Source organism: Myiozetetes cayanensis, unplaced genomic scaffold (genome assembly GCF_022539395.1).
Source record: "Myiozetetes cayanensis isolate MyiCay16 unplaced genomic scaffold, myiCay2020 scf2-11, whole genome shotgun sequence".
NCBI classification, from domain to species: Eukaryota; Metazoa; Chordata; class Aves; order Passeriformes; family Tyrannidae; genus Myiozetetes; species Myiozetetes cayanensis.
The window spans coordinates 4,468,231-4,488,989 of NW_026087411.1; the positions used below are offsets into that span (position 1 = coordinate 4,468,231).

The following is a 20,759-nucleotide window of genomic DNA, read 5'->3' on the forward strand; positions in this document are numbered from 1 at the left end:
CTATGGTCCTATGGCGTATGTTTAAAAACAGACAGGCTTGAAAAACAGCATTGCAGACTTTTCTTACAGGGAAGAAGAACAGGTTCATGGCCCCTGAAGAATCAAAAGCTTTGGCCCTGTGATATTAAATACTTTCTCTCACCAAGACACTGCTGTTCACCACAGAGATGGCGTCATGCTCGAAAGCAAAGAGCTGGCATTCCTGCTCTCAGCCTGCTGCATGTAGGTTTTTAACAGCTCACCCATAATGTTAATTGCAAACCAATCAAGTAGTTTGCCAACATGTATAAGCCTTGAGCTGGAGCTCACAACACTTGGTCCTCATCAAGACATCAGCCTCTGCACAGGACATCTCATAGAGCAGTCTGACAGGCATGTGCCTCTGGGGCAGCCTTTCCTTTTCATCACAGTTGAATGCCTTCCCATTATTTGCAACTGAATTTCAAGAAAACAGCAGTGAACGTCTCAATTAAAAAACAGAGACTATGACAGAAAAGTCAAATTTCCTTTTGTGAGATCTAACATGCTGTCTAAACCTGCTTATTGTTACTCGGCAAACAGCAGAAAATTCATTTCTGCATATGTCCCTGCCATATGGGGTGTCAGAACCATGAGAACCATTTCTGTTTCAATATAAACCTTCTTTTACTTCCTTTTCTGTAACTCATGCTATATCTCAGCAGGGCATGGTCATGAAACCACCAACCAACCACGTTTTGGTCTCAGTCAGCACCCAAGCAGCAGCAATGCCAGCTAGCTATGCCACAATAAATGGTGAATTTCCAGAGTGGAAACATCCATCAGACACAGCAAACCTCTTTGTAGTGATGGTTAGCAAGGAGATGCAGGCTTGAGAACTGCTGTTTGAGAGAGAACTCCCCCCGTAGCTTTGGTGGTAATTACTATGTGTGGTAGTTTTTGTTATTATTACGTGGGCTGCATTATTTGGCTTATCTAACCAGTGCTGGTGCACTCACAGCAGGAGCTCATCCTGCAGGCAGCACCAGGCTGTATGCACATGCACCACCACACATCCCAGTGCAGCCCGGGGCATGATTTATATCCCAGTAAAACACAGCTCATTTATTAATTTTTGACATCTGAGAACTAAGCCTGATGGACAGCAGTTCTCTCTGCAGGGAGCCTGCAAGGCCAAACCAGGAGCAACATTAGACCTTTGTAGGTACTCACATCACATTTTGGGGCAGGATGACTCAGGCCCACTGGGTTTGAGGCAGGGTACAAGCATCCTTCCCTTGAGTCTGTGACACTTAGGAGATGAGAACAGGAAACTGAAATGATGTGACAGAGGGAAGGCTGAGATGGAAACAGGGACACTATGATAAAAGACAAGTGGTCTCTGTGGGAAGAAGGGGTTTTCCAACCCCAGAGGAGGATCAGGTGTAAGTGAGGAGAGAGACCTCGATGCCTGCTGACCCTTCCCAGCTTCCTTATGTGAGAGCCCCTTTTCTGTCAACCCTCATTCCACATGCCTTGGAAGACTGGCTACCTCTGACTACCAGAGCACGTTGGTCCCTGCCTGTGTACCACTGCCAAACACGTGGTGCTCCAAACACTGCACAGGAAATGTGGAAGGACAGATCTGAAAAGGAAGGCACATCTGCTAGATATGCCCAACCACAAGGTTGGAGAGGAAAAAGACAAACCCCCAAAAGAGCACAGTGATATTTGCATGCAGGCTCATTCAGCACTTCCCAGGTGCATGAAGAGGCAAGAGCTGTACCCACTCTTTCATGTGAATATGCAGCATTCTCGGTAGAAATCCGAGTGTTACAAATATTTGTTGGATCTTCTCTCTAGAATTTCAGTAGATATAACCCAGGGGTTTAGCTACTTGGGAAAACTCTTCAAGTTTAACTGTAGTCTTTTATACTCCTCTAGACTTCAAAAATGCACTGCCCTTGCAGCTGGTATTTTTGAGATTTGAAAAGAACTCCCTTGCCAAAAGAGCAGCTGTAGAACCTACCAACAGGAGCGGTGGCCAGATGATTAGTCCTCCTGCTTCAAGGCATTTTCAACCCCAGTTGTGGCTCAGCTGGCTTCCCTCTACCAGGCTGCAGCCACCCTTGCAGCTCCTTTGGCAGAAAGAGGAATTATTCTCCCTTCACCTGGCAGGAGCTGCTCCCCAGGCCTCAGTGCCCACATCGACAAGGCAAAGGCAAACCAGCCTCGTGTTCCTGCCAATACACTTTCCTTTCTCCTCCTGGCGAAGTCAGTCCCATTAACAAGATAATGAGAAGAAAGAAGTACAAGCCTGAAAAAAATCCATCTCTGATGGGAGAATTTCAAAAGGCAGCCAGTTTCCAGAAGGCAAGAACTGTTCTCCACGTTAATTATCTGCAGAGGTGCAAGAAACTGGTTGACAATAAGAAATTAGGTAATAAAAGCTCTGATTTAACTCATTAAGGTTTCTGTTATGGCTCCAGGTATGTGTAGTCTCAGTGCATGCTGAATTTTATTTATGCCTGCATTGCAACCACCTTTGGAGAGCACTGCTACAAGGCACAGAGCGAGTGAGGAAGAAATTGAAGGTAATTTTGTTCTGCAGCTCAAGAGATGTGAGCCATTTCCACTATCACAGTATGCAAGCAAATATCCACCTCCCTCACAACGTAACCTCAAGCAATGTGACTGCACCCCCACAGCAGGATCGTGGCCCAGGGCCCTCCCAGCACAGTAAATCTCTGCAGGTCACTCAGTGTTAGCATTGCAATGTCGATTTCTGTCATCAGGGACTGAAGTAGGCAAGACTGACACTCTATTTTGTACCAGGTGTCTTCTGTAAAACACAAGCCAACAATCCCTCTAAATCTACGTGGTTTCTCCTCCTCCAGCTTTTTTAATGAAAAGCAGGTACCCTTCCGTGCAGTTTCCCATTTTCCTCACTTTCACTGAGAGCAGAAAATGCAACAAGGTAGTTGTGGGGTAAAATCCTCAATCAAACATTTCCTAAATTCCAGCTGTTGTAAAAATGACAACCAACGCCCTCTGTCCCACTGGAAGGTAAGCCTAATTATCTTTACAGGCCATCCCTAGCAGTTTTGACCTATGTAGCTATGTTGTATCTTAGACTAATGGTTTAGACTAATTTGGGATAAAACCTTTCTCGACAGCCAATCATTTATGTTCTAAATTGGTGGCCTCCATCTCAAACAAAATCTACCTGCAGCCAGCACAGACATCCCACAGAACAAAGAGGAAAACCTTGCTCAAATGTCAAGGTCACTCAGGATTCTTGGACACACCAGTAGGTAGAGGAGGTCCTCAGGAGACACAAACTGAGATTTCCTGGGAGGGTTTTACCTTCTTGGATTTTGCCTCTCCTTGCCACACCTGAAGAGAAATCCCTACACTGGTTCTCCTCACTTGCAATTGCCAGGGCTGCCTGACCTGCTGTGTAATGGGACTGATGAAGAAATGGAGGCAGGAGCAGGAGAGAGCAATCCTTGTGCTGGCACATCTCCAGACCCACTTTGCTCACATTGCAGCATGCCCCCACCCTTGGGAGGATGTTCACGAGGAAAGGGCTTCCCCTTATGGGTCAGCAAATGTTGTGCCTTCTAGCCCTCCTAAGGGTTTAAATGCAGGTTTATTATAGGGGTGACAGAAACTGGTCTGTCTCAGATTCTCCTTTGCCTAAAGTAGATTCCCACCACCCCTTTGTGTTAACGACACACTGCTCTTTCTGTGCTAGAAGTCATTAGTGCAGTGGTGTTGGGGAGATAACTGCTGCCAAATCAAGGCCTGTGCTCACAATAACTGGTGCAAAGAGAACATCATTTTACTTCATTTTTAATGACCCAAATGCAAGCCTAAAGCTACCCGCATTCAAATGCGTTAGCTGAGCTCACCCGTTCTCCTCTAATTAGTCCATGTGTCTAATCTCAAAAAGAAAAGAATGAATAAAACTTATGCCACAAATCAAAGGCCTCTGTACCCAGGAAAGGCTGGAGGGCAGGCACTACTCCCCATGGGTGTTCATGGAGATCACCACCATGCTGAGCTCTAGGTCCAAAAACGGCACGTGGCTTTGCGACTCCCACGAGCTCCTTTGCAGGATTTTCCATCACGTAACTAGGGTGCCAGAAGCAAATTCCTACTTGCAAAGAGCTGTTGCATGAGTTGCCTGATGATATACACCTTTTCAATGTATGGGCTTTTACAGAGAAATTGAGGTGCTGAAGTGTTGTTGCTTCACCTTCTGTCACAGTTGCTGTTAGCAGGGGTTTTCAAAACACTTGGTCTGAAATGCATCCCCTGCTTAAGTTTCCAGTCTCCCCCTTGCAAGCCTGAACTTCAATTAATTTCTTATGGCTTCCAAACTGGTTTATTCAGTTGCAGTTTTCCCTAATTAAATAATGTTCACACAGCTCAGTACATTTCCCTTCATGTACAGCAAGAGAATTTTAAACCTCTGCTCTAGCTGAGAGGGAATGGGTTAACACAATATTAAGTATGGCACTTTTCATGTTATCTCTTTTTCTTTTTCTCTCTTGCATGTATCCATCCACACAGAGTGTGACTACCAAAATACTGACAAACTGCAGGAAAATTCATGTCAATTTAGTTCTCCTTTTACCATCCAAGTGAGTTTTCTTGGCAAGGCCAGAAGTATTCTCTTTTCCTCATTGTTTTTAACTTTTCTTTGCTACCTAGAACCAAGCCAGCATTGTCCCTGCAAACACACTGAAGCTGAAACTTGTGCAATATCAGCTCAATGCATTTAAGATACAAATGTCAAACTCATTCTGCAGCAAGAGCCAAATAGCTTTTTCGAACTACCTGTTCGAAACTATCTGTTGCAAATGTGAACAGTACAACTCTGCCCTAAGGTTTGGTGGGACAGGGGCTCTCTGAAGAGTACCCTAAGCACTTTGCAACTCTGGAAATGCTCATCAGCAACAGAGAAGAACCATTCACATGAACCATTGTGATTTTGGCCCCTCTTTCATTTTTCCGTCCCGCTCCTTCTTTTCCGATTTTCATCATGCATTCATCACCTTTTACCTTACCCTACCTCATTCCCATACATGCATTTCCCTGGTTGGTCTTTCCCCTACTCTAATTGCTGAGGCATAGGCATATGCAGCCCTTAGGTATATGGGCACCTTGAGGTATATGCATCCCTTTTGGAGATGGCTGCAGTTGTTGTGTGAGACCATTTACTCACACCAAGAGGAAAGGGCAGTGGTGAGGATTAGCTTTAGCTGAGCTGTGCAATAGCTGCAGGTGACAAATGAACTGTGTCTGTGAAGCAGAACAGTGGCTGAACAGTGCCACACTCCCTTTGATGTATAGGATTAAGTGCCTGTTTTTTAAACCCTGAGAGTCTGACTGTATTTTCCAGGTCATCTCTGGTTTATACAGTGCGTGTGGCTAAGTGTTCAAGTAGGCCGCTGTGGCTCTCCCTTCTCACTGGTGCTGGACTCTGCTCTCCTCCATTTCACATCAGAAACTGAACACCTCAGCACAATATCAACACACCTGACCATGGGATTACAATGGCTGGGGGTAGAAATCAGCACTTCCCCTTCCCCACAACCACAGCCTGTCTGTCTTGCCCCTGTGCTTGTGCCCACAGAGGCAACAGACATCACCTCTCAGAGGTTTCCTCCCAGCACTGCCAAGCCTCTTGTCCTGCCTCACAGCTGGCAGCTAATAGCTTCCCAGCATCTCCCCTAAAAATGCACTACTTTAGCAGCATAATGAGCTCCCCAGGTTGAGTCTTTTACTGACTCCCCACAAATCACTGGAAGGACAAACTGCTGTTTTGGTTCATTAGCAAGTGTTTTGTAGAAATCTGTTTATATATTTGCAAGAGACCAACATGCTCATTCATACTAATGTAGGAATACTTGAACTGAGAAGCAACTTAAGCCTTCCAGCTCATCTTCCAGCTCTGCAGGACTGGTAACAGAAAGCAATTCTTCCCCCAAAGCATGGCAAATTCTGTGGCACACCAAGGACCAGACAGAGCACACAAAATAGTAGTCAGCACTTTTCTTAAAACCCCAGCTCTTGGAGCTCTGGGATTCAACAAGAAATTTAATTTTCACCTAAAACACAATGAGTGAAGCACACTCTGAGGTTTTAGCTCTTGGCACAGCAGAGGAAAACATCACCAGAAAGGCTCAGACAAATAAAATGAACCTCAATGGCACTGGCACCACTTTCAGGTCTTGTAACATTTTAAGCAGCTATATCACCAGGGAAGCTGTTTGTGACAACATCACAGATGTGACTCACGGGCTCTTTGCATTGAAAGGAGAAAGGTTCTGCGCCCAACAGAATGTGGGAGCAAAGACCAGGCAAAAGACTGTTAAAGAAACATTGCTGTCTGACCAAGATTTGAACTGTTGGGACTGAAGCGCCTTTGCAGTGGGCAGCTCCAGTGAACCCACGGGTGCCCTGCTTGGCTCCCACCACACATCACCCTCACTGTCAGACAAGATTCCCTCATGGGGTTGACCCCAGGTTTCCTGTAGCAGAGTCCCAGACGTCTGGATCAAGTAATTTAATCATGTGCAGTGACACCATAACAGCTTGAGTAGGTGCCTCCAGGGTCAATGAAGGAATGCCTTGGCTTTTTTATCCTTACAGTCTGTGCCTCTTCATCTCATGCTCTTTATACTCCTTACACGTGCCTCTTGGTCCAATGGCGATATTTTGTCTAGGGTCTTTCCACTGTTTATATGGGTTCTCTCAGACTCCCTGGGTCACTGGCCAGCGCTGAAGGTCCCAGTACCCTTTGTCAGGCAAAAGGTCAGCACCAGTTTATGGCCCCTGGCCTGAGGTTCCAACACATTTCCCCCACCCCTGGCACAACCTGCAGCTCGCAGCTGCACAATGATGTGCACCTGCACTAGGTGTGTTCCTCAACGAGGACAGGACACAGGGATGCAGGAGAAGGAGCCCTAGTGTTTCACTTGTGCTCTTTGAAGTTACTGACTTCAGAAGGTAGAAGCCCTTTGGCACTTTATATTTACAAATTAAAACAGGGACCATTTCCTTTGGCACCCAAGGCTGAACTAAAAGCCTTCCTTAAGGGTTTGAAGTTGCTGAGGAAGAGGAATTTTGGAAAACTTCAGGCTGGTTCTGCAGTTCTACTCTGCCAAATTATATGAATCCATCCAAGCTTTTGGATGTTCTGCATTAACACCCAGCAGCAGCTATGGGATGAAAGCTACTGCAGTCCACAAAGCTTGCTGTCTCAGCTGGAACAGAGCAACAGGGAATGTTAGAACATTTCCCTTTACAGGGAAACCAAATGGCCCTCCTAGATTAAAGAGGACAGGTGAAAGGATCAGAAGTCAGGGACTACGTATGTGAAGCAGCAAAGGAGCTGGGAGGGGAAGTAGCTGCTTTAATGCCTAGAGGAAACTGGAAGGAAAAAAAACGAAGATAACTTTGCAGCAGGATTTGTGGAGCATAGGGGAACATCAGCAAGGTCCTCCCTGGAGATACCAGGACACTCCTAGCTGGCAGGCACAGGGGCAGGAGTTTTTCTCCTGTATTGGGAGAAAAGGGCATAAAGATTGTTTATCTTTCTCAGACTAAGTATTTACAACCCTCTCCAACTTCCTCCTACGTTTTCAGGATAGCCTCTCCTTGCATAGGTGTCTGCAATGGTCTTGCTCAGCTGCATGTAAGAGCAGAGCAATCTCCCTTTCAGTTCCCAAGATTTGGGTTCCCATTACCTGCTCTAGGAGAGGGAGGACATCACACAGCAATAAGGAGACAGTGGTCCAAGGACTGGTCCTAGCTCTTCTCTTCAGATGTGTTTCGCAGGTAGAGTTTGGTAAGCACGGCTCCTAACCCACTGCTGCCTTCAGATCTGTTCATTAGCACCTTTGTGAGGGCTTTCCAAGACTGCCAGTTCTCAAGGGGCTGAGATACGGTGTTTTAATTGTATATAATTAAATACTGCTCCCTTATCTAGATTTCAGAGTTTACTGTTGGGGCTTTGGTACCAATGCTTTCTTCCCCTCTAATTAGCTTCCTTAATCTGTGCAGCCTTGCTTCTTCCCCCACGGGGACAGGGCTCTCCTGCAGGGAACTTGGTTTGCATCTCATTATTAGCAAAGGACACAGACAGAAGAAAAGCAGCTGGCCCTGTCCCAGATATCCCTTGTGAGCAAAGAGCCCAGAGTGGGTGGCCACAGGGAACCTGTGAAGGTTGTATGTGTATGTATGCGCTTGGTCTTCCTACTCTATCTGTAGGTTGCTTTGCATGCTATCCCATCACACTTTTGTGGCAGAAGACCATGCAGGATAGGGGCCACCTCATGATGGACATTTTTGCTTGGCTAGCACATAACAACAGGAGAGGAAGAGTTGCCAAGACCTCATCTGACCCAACGTGTCCTAAGAGACATTACATCTGGTATCATTTTGGGCAATGATCTTCTAAACTGTTCCCTGCTGTCAACAGAGGTCACCCACTCCCACAAGCTCCTTCTGAGTGGACCCTCTTGTACTACAAGGAAATTTTCCTGCTGACTAATCTGAATTGCTTCTGGTGCTTCCTCAAGACCCTGAAGACACAGAGAATATCTCATTGCCCTTTACATAGCTCAAGACTTATACCTTCCTTACGCCTCTCTCTAAGTTAAACAGCGCCAGTTGTTGCAGTTTCTCACCTTGGGTCGTGTTTCTCAGATCACCAGTCATTTTATGTGCTTTCCATTGGACTCTTCTTAACCTCTTCAGTGTTCAGATTGCTCAGAGCTAGACACAGTTGAGCAGAGAGAGCACAAGGATGGCTACCCCCCGCTTGAATATCTTCAGGATGACATCTGTCTTATTCATTGCAAGAGCATGATGTTGTGAGCTCAGATTTGGCTGCCAGGTCATAATGGCACCCCCTCGACTTGGTTGTTTCCCTCTCACTTGAACTTGTGCAAATGACTATTCTTGCAGAAACACTTTACAGTGCCTTCTCTTCAAACTAATTCACAGCCCATCTCTGTAAATCCCCATCTGACCTGTCATAACACTTCCAACCTCTATACTCTTTCTATCTGCAAGTTAGAACAGCAATTTTCTCTTTCCCATGCCAAACAAGCTCTGTTTCAGGGCACAAACCTACTGAACACCTTTTCACCCCCATCCAGTGACACATTTCTCTTTCCAGACAGGTTAGATCCCATCACCCCAGTGGCCCATTTAGCCAGGTCTTCCTTATGACAGTACTGAACTAGGCAACATTACAAGCCCTTCTGAAGCTCAGTGATATGATGACACTGCTTCTCCCTTCTCCAAAAGGCTAGCATAAAAGGAAATTAGGTTGGCTTGATAAGACTTGTTCTTGACAAATATATGCTGGCTGTTATTCATCTCCTTGTTATCTTTTGAGGTACTTAGAAATAATGCATTGATTTATTCTAGGCTCATTTAGGTACAAAAGCAGACCTAATCTAGCTGAGCTGCTTTTGAAGGCAGCTTCTGAGCTTGCCTGCACGTCACCTATTGCCTATGAAACCTTCCAGAGGGATTGCTAAGAGCCCCTCATGCATTCCCCTCATAACATGAGGCTAGATTTCAGTATGCCTTCTGGGTCTGCAGACAGGCAGATTACATCATCTTTGTCCTACACCCGCAGGTCTCATCAACACAAACATCCACTGCTTCTTGGTAGAATCTGTTGTTCAGCTACCTTCCCCTTCTGTCTCTCCATTTCTAAGGTGTGAATGTCCAGGATATCTCCTTCCCATCTAATTCTTGTCCAGTTCATGCTCTGACTGATTCTGATCCAGCACTCCCACACTGCTCTGTTACAATCCTCCCTACTAAACTGACCCATTTTCAGGTTTTTGTATGATTCTTCCTGAGTTCCAGGTCATTGGAAAGCTCATGAGTCAGGTAAATTGCCTGCTATGCTTCCCTCTCTTTCCCCTGGTAGGATGATTTGTGCCTGGGGCATTAATACTGACTTTGTTTACATTATTTTTACCCTATGTAGGGGTGATATCTTATTCCCCTAGGTTCTGTCACACACCCAGGCTAAAGTGTGAATGGAAATCTATTGCACCAAGCAAACACTTGGTTCCTGTGCAGACTCTGGTGCCAGGTAAAACCTGCTCCCTACCTGCTTGAGCCAAAGTAACAAGTTGTGTCTCAGATCAAGGCTCCCCTTCTCAATGAAACCAGGGCGTCTCTCCCCTGCTCACTGCAGCTCGATTCATTCCAGACTCCCTGCAGAACTGAATTTTTTCTGCCTTATACGCTGTGACAGGGCGTGAATTTGTATGAGAGCTGTGCAGTGTGAGGACAGCAGAGCTGGGCTGCGCAATGGCATTGCTGAGAGGGAAGGGAGGGCTGTGGCAGAGGACGCACATCTCCTCGGAGCACAGTGTCCACAGTCTCCAGACAGGCGTGTTGCTTGCCCTTATCTAAAGGCATGCCAGGATAAGTCATCTGTCACAACACTGGTGAGAGCAGTGCTCAGGATGCATGAAGGTTTTGGGGCAGAGGATGGCAGAGCCACGGCCACATGAGCTGCACGGAGGTGGAGGCGGGGAGCAAGTGCCAGGGGGAAGGGCAGGGATGCCTGCGAATGTTTGAGGAGCTGAGAGCCTGCCTGGGCAGTTTGAGGGGCTGATGAGGGCGCTAATAGATCAATGGAGTTATACTCCAAATTGTTTGCAAAGACTCAACATAAAACTATTTTGTTCTTTAGAATGATGCTTACTGGCACATTAAACCTGAACACGCAAGCACGTCGCAAAATGAGTTTCTTACTAGGAAGCAAGCAACCGAGTTGAGAGCAAAAGAGCTCACAGCAAATCAATCATTTTTTTGTATTTGTTTTCTGCTGGACCCAACAGAAAACTTCATGTCCTTCTTATGTCCCAGTCAGCGAGACAACAGCTTTGCCACCTGGTGACAGTGCATCTGGCCCTTGGGACAAGGGTCTCCGCAGGGCGTACTGGTCTTGTGGTTGAATTACAGCCATATTGCATGACCCCAAAATAGCACAGTGTGTGACTAGTGCACACCAGTGTTTTAACAGGAGCAAATAACCAAAGGAATCACTCAAGCTTTCCAACCTGCTAAGAAGTTTGCTGACAAGAATGTCATAAAATTTCGACCACCTCTAAAACAACCCCACAGGTAGTATCTCTGCATTGAACCCCACTCAGTTGGTCCCCACCCCTGTCTTCAGCCACCTGAAAGATCTGCACCCTTATCTAGAGATCTGCACTCAGAGGACCTTTCCCTGGACAGGACTTTGCTCTGATGGGGCAGGCATATGCCATCAGTTCCATCTTTCTCCTTTCCGCACCCAATTCACAGGGATCCAGCCATACCCCCATTCTTTGTTATTGCTTTGTTTCTCATTGCCAGACACGTTTTATTGTTACTTTGATTGTGTAGGAAGGAGTCCAGATATTATGGAAATGAAACCATATAGGGACTGGATGGAGGAGGCCCATGCTGGTTACCCTCTCACTTACACAGCAATGGGAATATTTTCTCTCTTACACTAAGATATTTTTAAAACAGAGAATGCCGTTATTATTTCTTGTCGCCCAGGATCCAGCATTGCCATTCTTGGAAACCAGCACAAAGCCTCCACAATGTCATTGTCAGAAACTTTATGAGCAGAGTTTCTGATATCTCCCAAGATGTCCTCAGGCTAAATGGCATTTGTGACTTGGAGAGGGCTGACCTTAACTCCAGCCATGCCCAAGACTGCAAAAAAGAGAACATACCCAGTAGTACCAACACAGCGAGGCCATGCACCCAGCATTGCAGCTGTGAAAGACTGTTAATCAAAGCTCCTCATCTGAGAGTACTGAAGAAACACAGGTGGTTCAGCAAGACCAGACTGTGGAGGTTAAGCTAAAACTGTTATCCTGTGGTGCTGGAGAACAGGGGAAGGAGCAGAGAGAAGGGATAGAGGTGACCTTTCCCTTGCATGGCAGCGATGTGCGTGTCCGTGCTAGTGAACATGTGATTTTGTCCCCAGCGTGAGCAATGCTAGTAGAGACACATACAAACTAGATCCAGGCATGGAAGACTGTGCATCGCCTCTGGTAGGCCTGCCTGACAAGGGCAGAGCAACATCACATCCCCCTGTCAGCAGAGAGCTGCCCAGTCGTGCTCTATCTGCCTGCAGCATGTGGGATTGATGCCTCTGGGCTCAGCCTCTCCCTCTGAGGAGGGTCTGCTTCTGACTCAGTCAGTTGTCTGGCAGGTCCAGCTTCTCTATGTTTGGCTTAGGGTAACAGCAGATGTTTCTCTGCCCATCTGCACAGATGCTTGGATGCCGTCTGTGGTCAGCTGTCTGCTTTTTGTTCTGTCACTCTCATTTTAAGCCCACAAATTCAGCCCTGCTGCTGCAAGAATACCAAGTGTCATCCACTGAGTTCAAACCTGAGGGCAAAGTGACGGAGGAAAGAAGCCTATTCCCAAGCTAGATGCACAACTTGAGCTGCACTTGCATTAGGATCCCATGTACTAATGAATTACCTCTCCCTGTTCAAGGATTTGCCACAGCAATGGATTCCACGTGCACAGGAGGGAGAGGGGCGGAAGATGGCTCTGTTGACAAAACCTGAATATCACTGCTGGTGCCAGTGCTGCTGCCAGCAGTGGTCAAGCACATGCCAGGGAAAGAAGGGTGTGCAAAGGGGGACAGGACTTCTCCTATCCCCCATTCTTGTCTCCCCAGCAAGGAGCTGTGCAGCAGTGCTTCGCTCCAAGATAACTTTCCCATGCCAACAGGCTTTGCTAGGGTTGTTGTTTTAATTTTTAAAACAAGCCTAGATCCTGCATTTTAGAAATTACTGCAATGCATTTAATAGGTAGCCTTTTCATAAAGGAGCACAGCGGATGTGTACACAGGCCCTGATGAAGCTAATAACTACCTCTCAATGGCTTTCAGGGAGTTATTACATATTTAAGATCCAAGCTCCCTTAATCAACCACAGAGATGCAGCTGGCAGCAGTAAATTGCCAACAACAGTTCATTACAAATAAGGAAACATTGGTTTTTCAAGGACAAAAACTGTGTCAGTTGTTCAGTGAGAGCTAACCACTCTTGTCCTCACCCTTCTCCCCCGCCCCATTCACCCCCAGTGATGTCCTGGCACAACTTCCTTCATCCAGTGACACAACTTTGCTGCCTAAGCCGCTCCACAGGAGACATCACCAAATCAAGTTCCTAGATTTCCTGACTTATTTGGGCAAACAGCACAGTCTGCAGCATCCCATGTTCGCCCTGCCCAAGCAAGCTACAGGCAGGACTTTTCCCACAACACCGCGACGATGTGCGACAGGAGCAGACCCACTGGCTTTTGCTCCAGGGAGCAGAGGACCAGACCAGGCCATGAGACGCTTGGAGACACAGCTGCACATATGTGCTTCACAGGCTTGAGACCTGTCTTGGGCACAGCACAGAGAGAAGGTCTGTGAACAACATGTGTTCACACCTCATTTCCTTGATGCCTCCTAACAGAAATGTACAGGGTTGTCCATGCAGTTTAAGAAAAATGCCCATGGCTGGGAGATGCTAAGCCATGGTCAGGAAAGACTAAACATTGTTTGAAAGAAGAGGAGAAAAAGAAAAGACAGCCCTATTATAGCTGCATCTTCCCCTCTTAAGAGGGTCAACCAGCTTTTGGACTTCAGGAACCAAAGCAATGATACATTTCAGACCCAGAGAACTTCTCCTCAAAAGTCCCCTGGAAAGGGAAACAGGCCCCTATGCTATGCCCCAGCATGGAGCAACACACCTACTCAGACCCCTGCTGTGGGCCACAGGGCTACCTTCCATAAGCTGGACTTCTACTGGGTGAACCAGGAGCACTGGATGCTCCTGCCAAGGATTCAAGCTCTAGATCCAGGTGGCCATATTTGTACTGCCTGCAAATCCCACGATGCCAGGCAATACTTCCAGTGGTGAGGGGAAAACACTCTCTAAACCCCAGCTGGGCTCTGGAAGCAGGCCAAATAAGAGTTTAATCTTTATTTGGTCTATTTTGATATCTCACGCTGTGCTACCATACATTAACCCTCTGCAAGTTGGGGCTGTTGAGTGAGGGGATGCACATTGGTCCAGCCAAACAAAGTGGGACCACAAAGAGTAAGAGAATGTGCCCAACAACGAAACCTGCAAAGGGGAATGTTTGTTTGCTTCCCCTTCAGCCTGGTTTACAGCTGTGTCTCTGCCACTGCAGAGGACACCCTGCTTTTCAACTGCCTCCTACTGCAAGGCTGCCCATGATGAAGGCTTTATTTCTTTTCTCTGAAGCTGCAGGCCACAGATGCAAAACTGAGATAGAGGGGTCCCAGGGCTTAGCAGGATATTGTTTTTACTGTTTCTTTAGAAATTCTTCACCCAGCTTCTTTTGGGAAAGAAAAGGGATACTTAGAGAAGCAGTACCACTTAGTTACCCTCCTGCCATAATCTATATTTATTGACATGGACATTTTTAAAGGGCTCTTGGGAGGAGCCTATGTGATTTCTGGGGACGCTTCCCCTAAAAAATCAGAGGATTTAGCTGGTGTTTTTGTCTCTGTTAGCATTTGGCTCCTAGATTTATGCTTCCAGAGAAATACCAAAGCTGACTTGGGCACGTCAGATTCAGTGGGCATCTCTGTCACTTCCTAAACTTGCAGCAGACATCTCTTATAAAAACAGTTAAACTATGAACCGTGAGATAATTTGACTTAAGATTTTCCAAGCATTTACAGGTGCTTTGGTGAAATACAAGTTTGACTGGTTGTCCACATAACTGTATGTGCCACCTTCCTCACTGACATAATTGCAGGAAAATCTTTTCTTTTAGGGTGTGTGTGCAGACATCTGGAATGCAGATTGTAATAGATCTCTATTTAGTTATCTCTAAAAAAATTATAATTTTTTGAATACGAAAGAAAACACTGTTTTCGTATAGCTTTGCATTCACATCTGGAAGGGGTACCCCTCCTGATGCTCAAGATAGAAAGGAGAAGAACTGATGGGATATCAGCTGAGAGAAGGAGTGCTTCCTCCTCTAATATAGGAAACTGGACTTCTTTTGAATTATTTAGCATTCAGTCAGGAGATAAAAATAGCCTGGCTAGATGAACCAGGGACCTCTTCTGTGATCACAATAGCTGTAGTGGGCAAGTGGGCAGGAAGAGCCTACAACTACACATCTCCACGTTCTCATCAAGAAAGCTTTAATCGTTAATGGAGATGCAGGACAAGGCTGGAGTCCCCTTGTTGAGGATGGTCCCAGAGGGAAGGTTCTCTCTAACACTTTAAATCATAGTACCTTGTCCTACAGCAATGTCTCAGAGCCCCAGGGACCCGTGCAGCACCGCAGAGACTGACCTTGCTGAACCCCAGTCAAAAATCTTAAGCTTTCCCACACAGCTTGGAACGATTTGTCATGCAAACACAGGTAACCCCTTTGCAAAACACATTTAAACGCTGCTTCTTTCACTTGGTAACATGCATCCACTGAACACACAAGCTGTATTTCAGGAGCAAGGAGTAGAAAAGCATCACCCCAAGAGGCAGAGCCAGGATAAAATATTCCACAGGAGGACCAGCATCTTCTCCATTACACCTCTTTTTCGGTAGCATCAGAATGAGATGTTTGTTTAAACGAACGAAGCAGCATGGCGTCAGCAGTTAAACAGCTATTCTGTGTACTCTAGGAAGGGGGACATCAACAGACTGCCAAATGGGAAAGACTCTCTGGACACTGCAAACAAACAACATATTACATAATTAGGCTTTCTGGGAACCAGAGGAAGGTCTCCAGAAGATCAGGGTCCTTCCAGCGCTTTCTAATTTTACTGGGACTTACCAGCAAGCCAGCCTTCTAATAATAGAGGCTTGTGCATGCTTTTCTTTTATCTTCGTGTCTCCCTGTACTGCCCTACCTTTGTTATTAGTGCCCCAGAAAAACACATCTTACTCAATTTTACCAAGCTGATTGATACAGACCTGAATGGCAGAGCTGAAGAGCCACTAAAGACCTTTAGAAAGGGCAGCAAAGACATCTCTTGGCCAACAGAGCATGGGAAAAACTGAAATTTTAGAACTCTATTGAATCCAGTGTGCTAGGGCATTGCACCGTTCTACATAACTGTGATTTAGCTAAAGCACAGGCACTATCAAGCAATGACAGAGTAAACAGGCTTTAGCTCTATAATCCACATATTGTGCTAGCATATCTTCTTTATTACCACTGGGGCGAACTCTTCCAAGGGAGGATGCCTGTAAGCGGCAGCTCAGTGTCAGGACCACTCAGCTTCTGTGCTGCAGGGCTGCCCTACATTTGTGCCTGCAACCATGGGCCTGCAGGAAATCTTCTGCAAGTCAGATTGTACCATCCAACACCTAAACATGGACTGTAGCACCTAAGTTTTAGACTAATATGTACTGCCTTTCAGACACAGTTTGGAATATGTACAATGAGTTTCATACTGTGCATGTCCTCTCCCACCTGAATGGAGAAAGTCCCCCAGTCAATAATTGGCCCTGCAGTCAACCATCTCCTTACTCACCATTCCCCAAGCATCTGTACCACACTGTGAACTCCTAAAATGGTGTTTCCTATGTATCATCCCTTCCTGTGATTACAGGGAGAGATAGTTAAAAGGCAATAGAGATATGATGGCATCTGCACAGAAAAAACCAGACAAGTTTCTAAGAAAGCTGGTTTCCCCTGTTTTGTGCCTGCAGTGCACATTCTGACAGCCAGTAAAAAGAGGAAGGAGGAGGCTTGCTGTCCTGGTGAGGGCACACCAGCACACCCCAGGAGGCCAGGCAGCAGACCCAACAGGATGTGGTCAGCTCGTTTCCAGCACACCCCTTGGTTACTGCCCTGTTGGCAGAAGTCAGCAGTGGATAGCATAGTAAAGGGAAGGCCACCACCAGAGGCAGTAGGCACAGCAGTGCCAGGGAGAAGGCATCACCATCCCACTGCAGAACCCCACATCACAGGACGAGCACCAACAGAGAGCACAGACACAGGTTTTGGATGAAGGACAGCACAGAGATCCTGACCAGAGTGATGGATACAAGACAAGGGGGAGTCCAAGCCCCTCTGAGCACAGTTGCAGAGCCTGTGTGTTTGGCCTGCCATGTAAACATGTCACATCCTATGAGAACTGAGAACAAACATCAAAGTCTAACTACTAGTAGCCCAGTTTTGCTAGTGCTGAGTGACCTGGATGAAAACTAAAAAGCCTGGGTAAAAAGTAAAGAGCCTTTGGGAGATATCCTTATAGCCTAGTTCATTGCATCTCTGCAGACAACTCCCTGCTTCTCCCAAAATGGGAAAAAATATAATCAAATAACTGCATTCCTCTTACTACAGTTATCATTCAGGAACCAGGAACCATGTGCTTTTGACCCTTGTGTGAGCAACATGCATGTTCTGGGCTCCAGATTGCTGGAGCTGTGAACCTCTTGCTCAGTTTTTCCCTGGGAAGTCAAAATCCCAAGTGGTATAAATCCTTTTTTCTCCCCTCTACTTTAAGAAGTTTTATGAAGAAGTTTCATTCTCCCTCTGCACATGTAGCAGATAAAGGTAACAGACAGAACACAAAGACCACTCTTGGGTCTGTCTCAACTTCCAGGAGACCACGGTAGTACAATACATAACACTCAAGCCAACAGTTAGCTCTCCTCCGACACTGCAGTGCCCTTTATCAGTGAGTGCTTTAAGTTCTATGCAGGGGTTTTGTGCTACATGGGTAAGTCCCTATTGGCAGGGACTGATCTGCAAACACAGACTTCACTGTAGGAAGAGCCTGAGGATGGAATAACAGGACTCCCAACGCCTGCTCCTCCCAGAACACCAGTTGGGCAAGGAAATGTCTTCGTGACATACCCAGGGATAGATGTTTTCTACCACGATTTATTGAGCTAATTTATATTCTCCACATAATGTAATAAGGCTACAGGGCTACTAATTTTTCCACTATCCACAGAGCAACACTGGAGTAGCTTTCAGCCTCTTTTTCACTTGCAAGCAGCCAAATGTGGCCGCAGTTGCATCGTAACCATGTGACTTCCCTACATGACAACATTTTTTCATGACATGTATTGGACAATGACGCAGACCTACAGCCTTTAGAAGAGGAGAGGGTGAAATGACCTTCAACAAAGCTCTGAGCAGTAGAACAGACTGTGGCCCAGTCCTGGATGACATGACCCTCAACAGGAAAGGGGAAGTAGGTACCACAATTCATACATTCAGTTTAAGCCCTTCGCAAGACAGGTCCTTGTGACTGGGTGGTCATAGGCATCTTGGTTTTGTTCTCTGCTCCACTGCAGAGCTGAGGCTATAGAGTCTGCTCAGCACATGGGTACAGTGCAGGAGGTTGGGCTCCTGCATCAGTTCCACCTCCCTGGTGCTGAATGGCAGAGTGCCCCGACCAGGCACTCTCTGGCCTGTTAGCAAGGCAGGAACGCAGCATTTCAGGCTCCCCAAAGCACATATGGCTATTCATGGTTTACTGCAATATGCTGGCACCCAAAAACCTCTAGTGCAGCTCTGGGAGCCAAGTGCATTTCATTTCAGGAGAAACAGAGACTGTAAGAAAAAAGTAAAACCTTCACTTACACTATCTCATCATTCTGGAACTCCAGCTCCCCACAGGTGTCTTCGAAGTCCTCTCCTCCACCTTTGGCTGAGCCTTCAATGGTTTTGTAGGGCACAATAACATTTCCTCGTGCACCAGAGGTTCGCAACACTTTCACTTCCATGGTTCCTACACTTTCACTGATGTGTGTTACTGGCTCCTCAAAGGTGAAGATACCAGCATGGTCATCATCAAAAATGGTGACAGTGGCAGTAGACGGTGATCCCAAGCAGGCGAGTGTTGAGACACGACTGGCCTCAGGAACGCCCTCATCTGAGGCCTCAGTGCTCACACGGACATTGCTGAGATGTACCAGGAAATTCTCGTCCTCCTCAAATATGTCATCATCGATTATGCCAACACGGATTTCCTTCTGGGTCTCTCCAGGCTTGAAGACCACTGTCCCTTCAGTGAACTCGTAGTCGGAGCCGGCATTAGCCGTTCCGTCCTCTGTCCGGAAGTCAACGTACACTGTGTTGGTCAAGTCGCCTCCCCGGCGAATGATGGTCAGGGCCACAGTGCCGCAGTTCTCCAAACACTGGTAGGTACCCTGCTCAAAATAGAGCTTGCTGATGGGATCATTTTCGGTCACCTCACTGTTGACCTCGTGCATGCTGACAGCTTTGCGGGCCTGGTCTGCAGCGTGTCTCTTCAAGATGTTGCCAGCTCCGGTCATGAGCCGAGTGGCCTGGATGCGGTAAAAGGCCCTGCTCTTCTGTTGCTGGCTCAGGACCTGGTAGTTGGCCAGCTCTATAAGCTGTTCGATTTCCTTGTCTGGGTGCTTTTGTTTCAGCTCCTTCAAGATCCGAGCCATTTCCCTTCTGGCTTCCTCATCATCCTGATCTTTCTCGTCCACTTCCAACACCAGTGTCCCATCCAAAAAGTTCTCCACATGAGAATTAGCAACCTTTCCGTCCATCTCAATATCAGCCTTGGAGGAGGGCCGGTCACCTTCATGCTCTATGATCATGCCTCTCTGCTTGCCAGCTCGGTATTTCTTGTAGACGTACTTGTAAAACAAAAGCCTCCTGTCAGCTATCCAGGCAAACACCACACAGATGGGAAAGAAGAAGAAGGTGAGCAAGCCTTCCCAAACCTCCACAATCCCAGGTGAAGACACAGATAAAATAATGTAAAGCCAAGTGTAGGCAAAGATGCTCCAGGCCGCCGTAACAAAAAACACTCGCAAGTGCTTGATCTTCCTTATCTCTCCATCTGGAACCACGTACACACATATTGCAATGATGACAAACATGTTAAAGGCAGCACTTCCCACAATGGTGCTTGGCCCCAGGTCCCCTGCTGTGAAGCCATGGCCGCAGACTTCGATGACAGACAGGAGAATCTCAGGGGCGGACGAGCCCAAGGCCATCAGTGTGAGATTGGAAACAGTCTCGTTCCAGATCCTCACAGTGGTTTTGCTGGTCTCGCCATTGGGCTTCTTGATGGTTATTTCTCGCTCTTGGGATGTAATGACTTCGATGGAGGACATGAAGCGGTCAGCTATGATAGAAACTCCCAGGAACATATACACCATCGCTACAAAATACACCGTTGCCCGAGCGATTTTGTCACCAAATGAGGGGTCTTGAGGTTCCCATATTGGCAAAATCACACCCTTTTTGCAGATGTACGAGCCAGCGCACTCCTCGGTGTCGTTCCCTGGCAGTTCACTGGGGCTCTCCGCGTGTATACCATCTGCATGGAAGAGCAACACCAGCACAAGGCTCAGGAGCTGAAAGCTCACTGGGAAGGTGGGTGGGTGAGTTACTCGCAGCATGGCCACTTCCTCCGAACAGATCCCAGACATCCTCATCCTGCAGGGACAAAAGGAAAGATGCATTAAGTGAGGCCAACCAGAGATAACAGATTTTCCTCTCCAGCTTCATTTCCCATTTTTCCCAAACATATAGTCAAGTTATCCCATTATGCAAGAAGACCCATCGAATGAGCCCACTTTGTTATGATTACTGATGTTTTCTATGTAGAAATTATTTCTAGTTCAGTCACCTGAACAAGGGTGGAATCAGATGCTACCAGTGGGATAGCACCTACCCCCTTTAGCAACTGTGATGTTTCTTTCTCTTTGCTGAAAGCCTATTTCAACTGCATTTTCTTGTTCCTCATCTAATTAAAGCCCATCA

The 20,759-nt window shown here is 46.7% G+C and overlaps 1 protein-coding gene across 3 annotated transcripts in view; it reads right to left on the reverse strand.

Moving 5' to 3' along the window:
- SLC8A1 (solute carrier family 8 member A1) overlaps nucleotides 1-20,452 on the reverse strand; it is a 114,659-nt gene extending 94,207 nt beyond the window's left edge. For 2 of the 3 annotated variants that reach the window (XM_050316965.1, XM_050316963.1), the window contains exon 1: nucleotides 18,597-20,452. In XM_050316965.1, the coding sequence (XP_050172922.1) occupies nucleotides 18,597-20,431 (1,835 nt within the window). In that variant the 5' untranslated portion in view covers nucleotides 20,432-20,452. The remainder of the gene's footprint in view (nucleotides 1-18,596) is intronic. The other variant, XM_050316964.1, reaches the window with a different exon arrangement.
- Nucleotides 20,453-20,759: the final 307 nt, after the last annotated feature.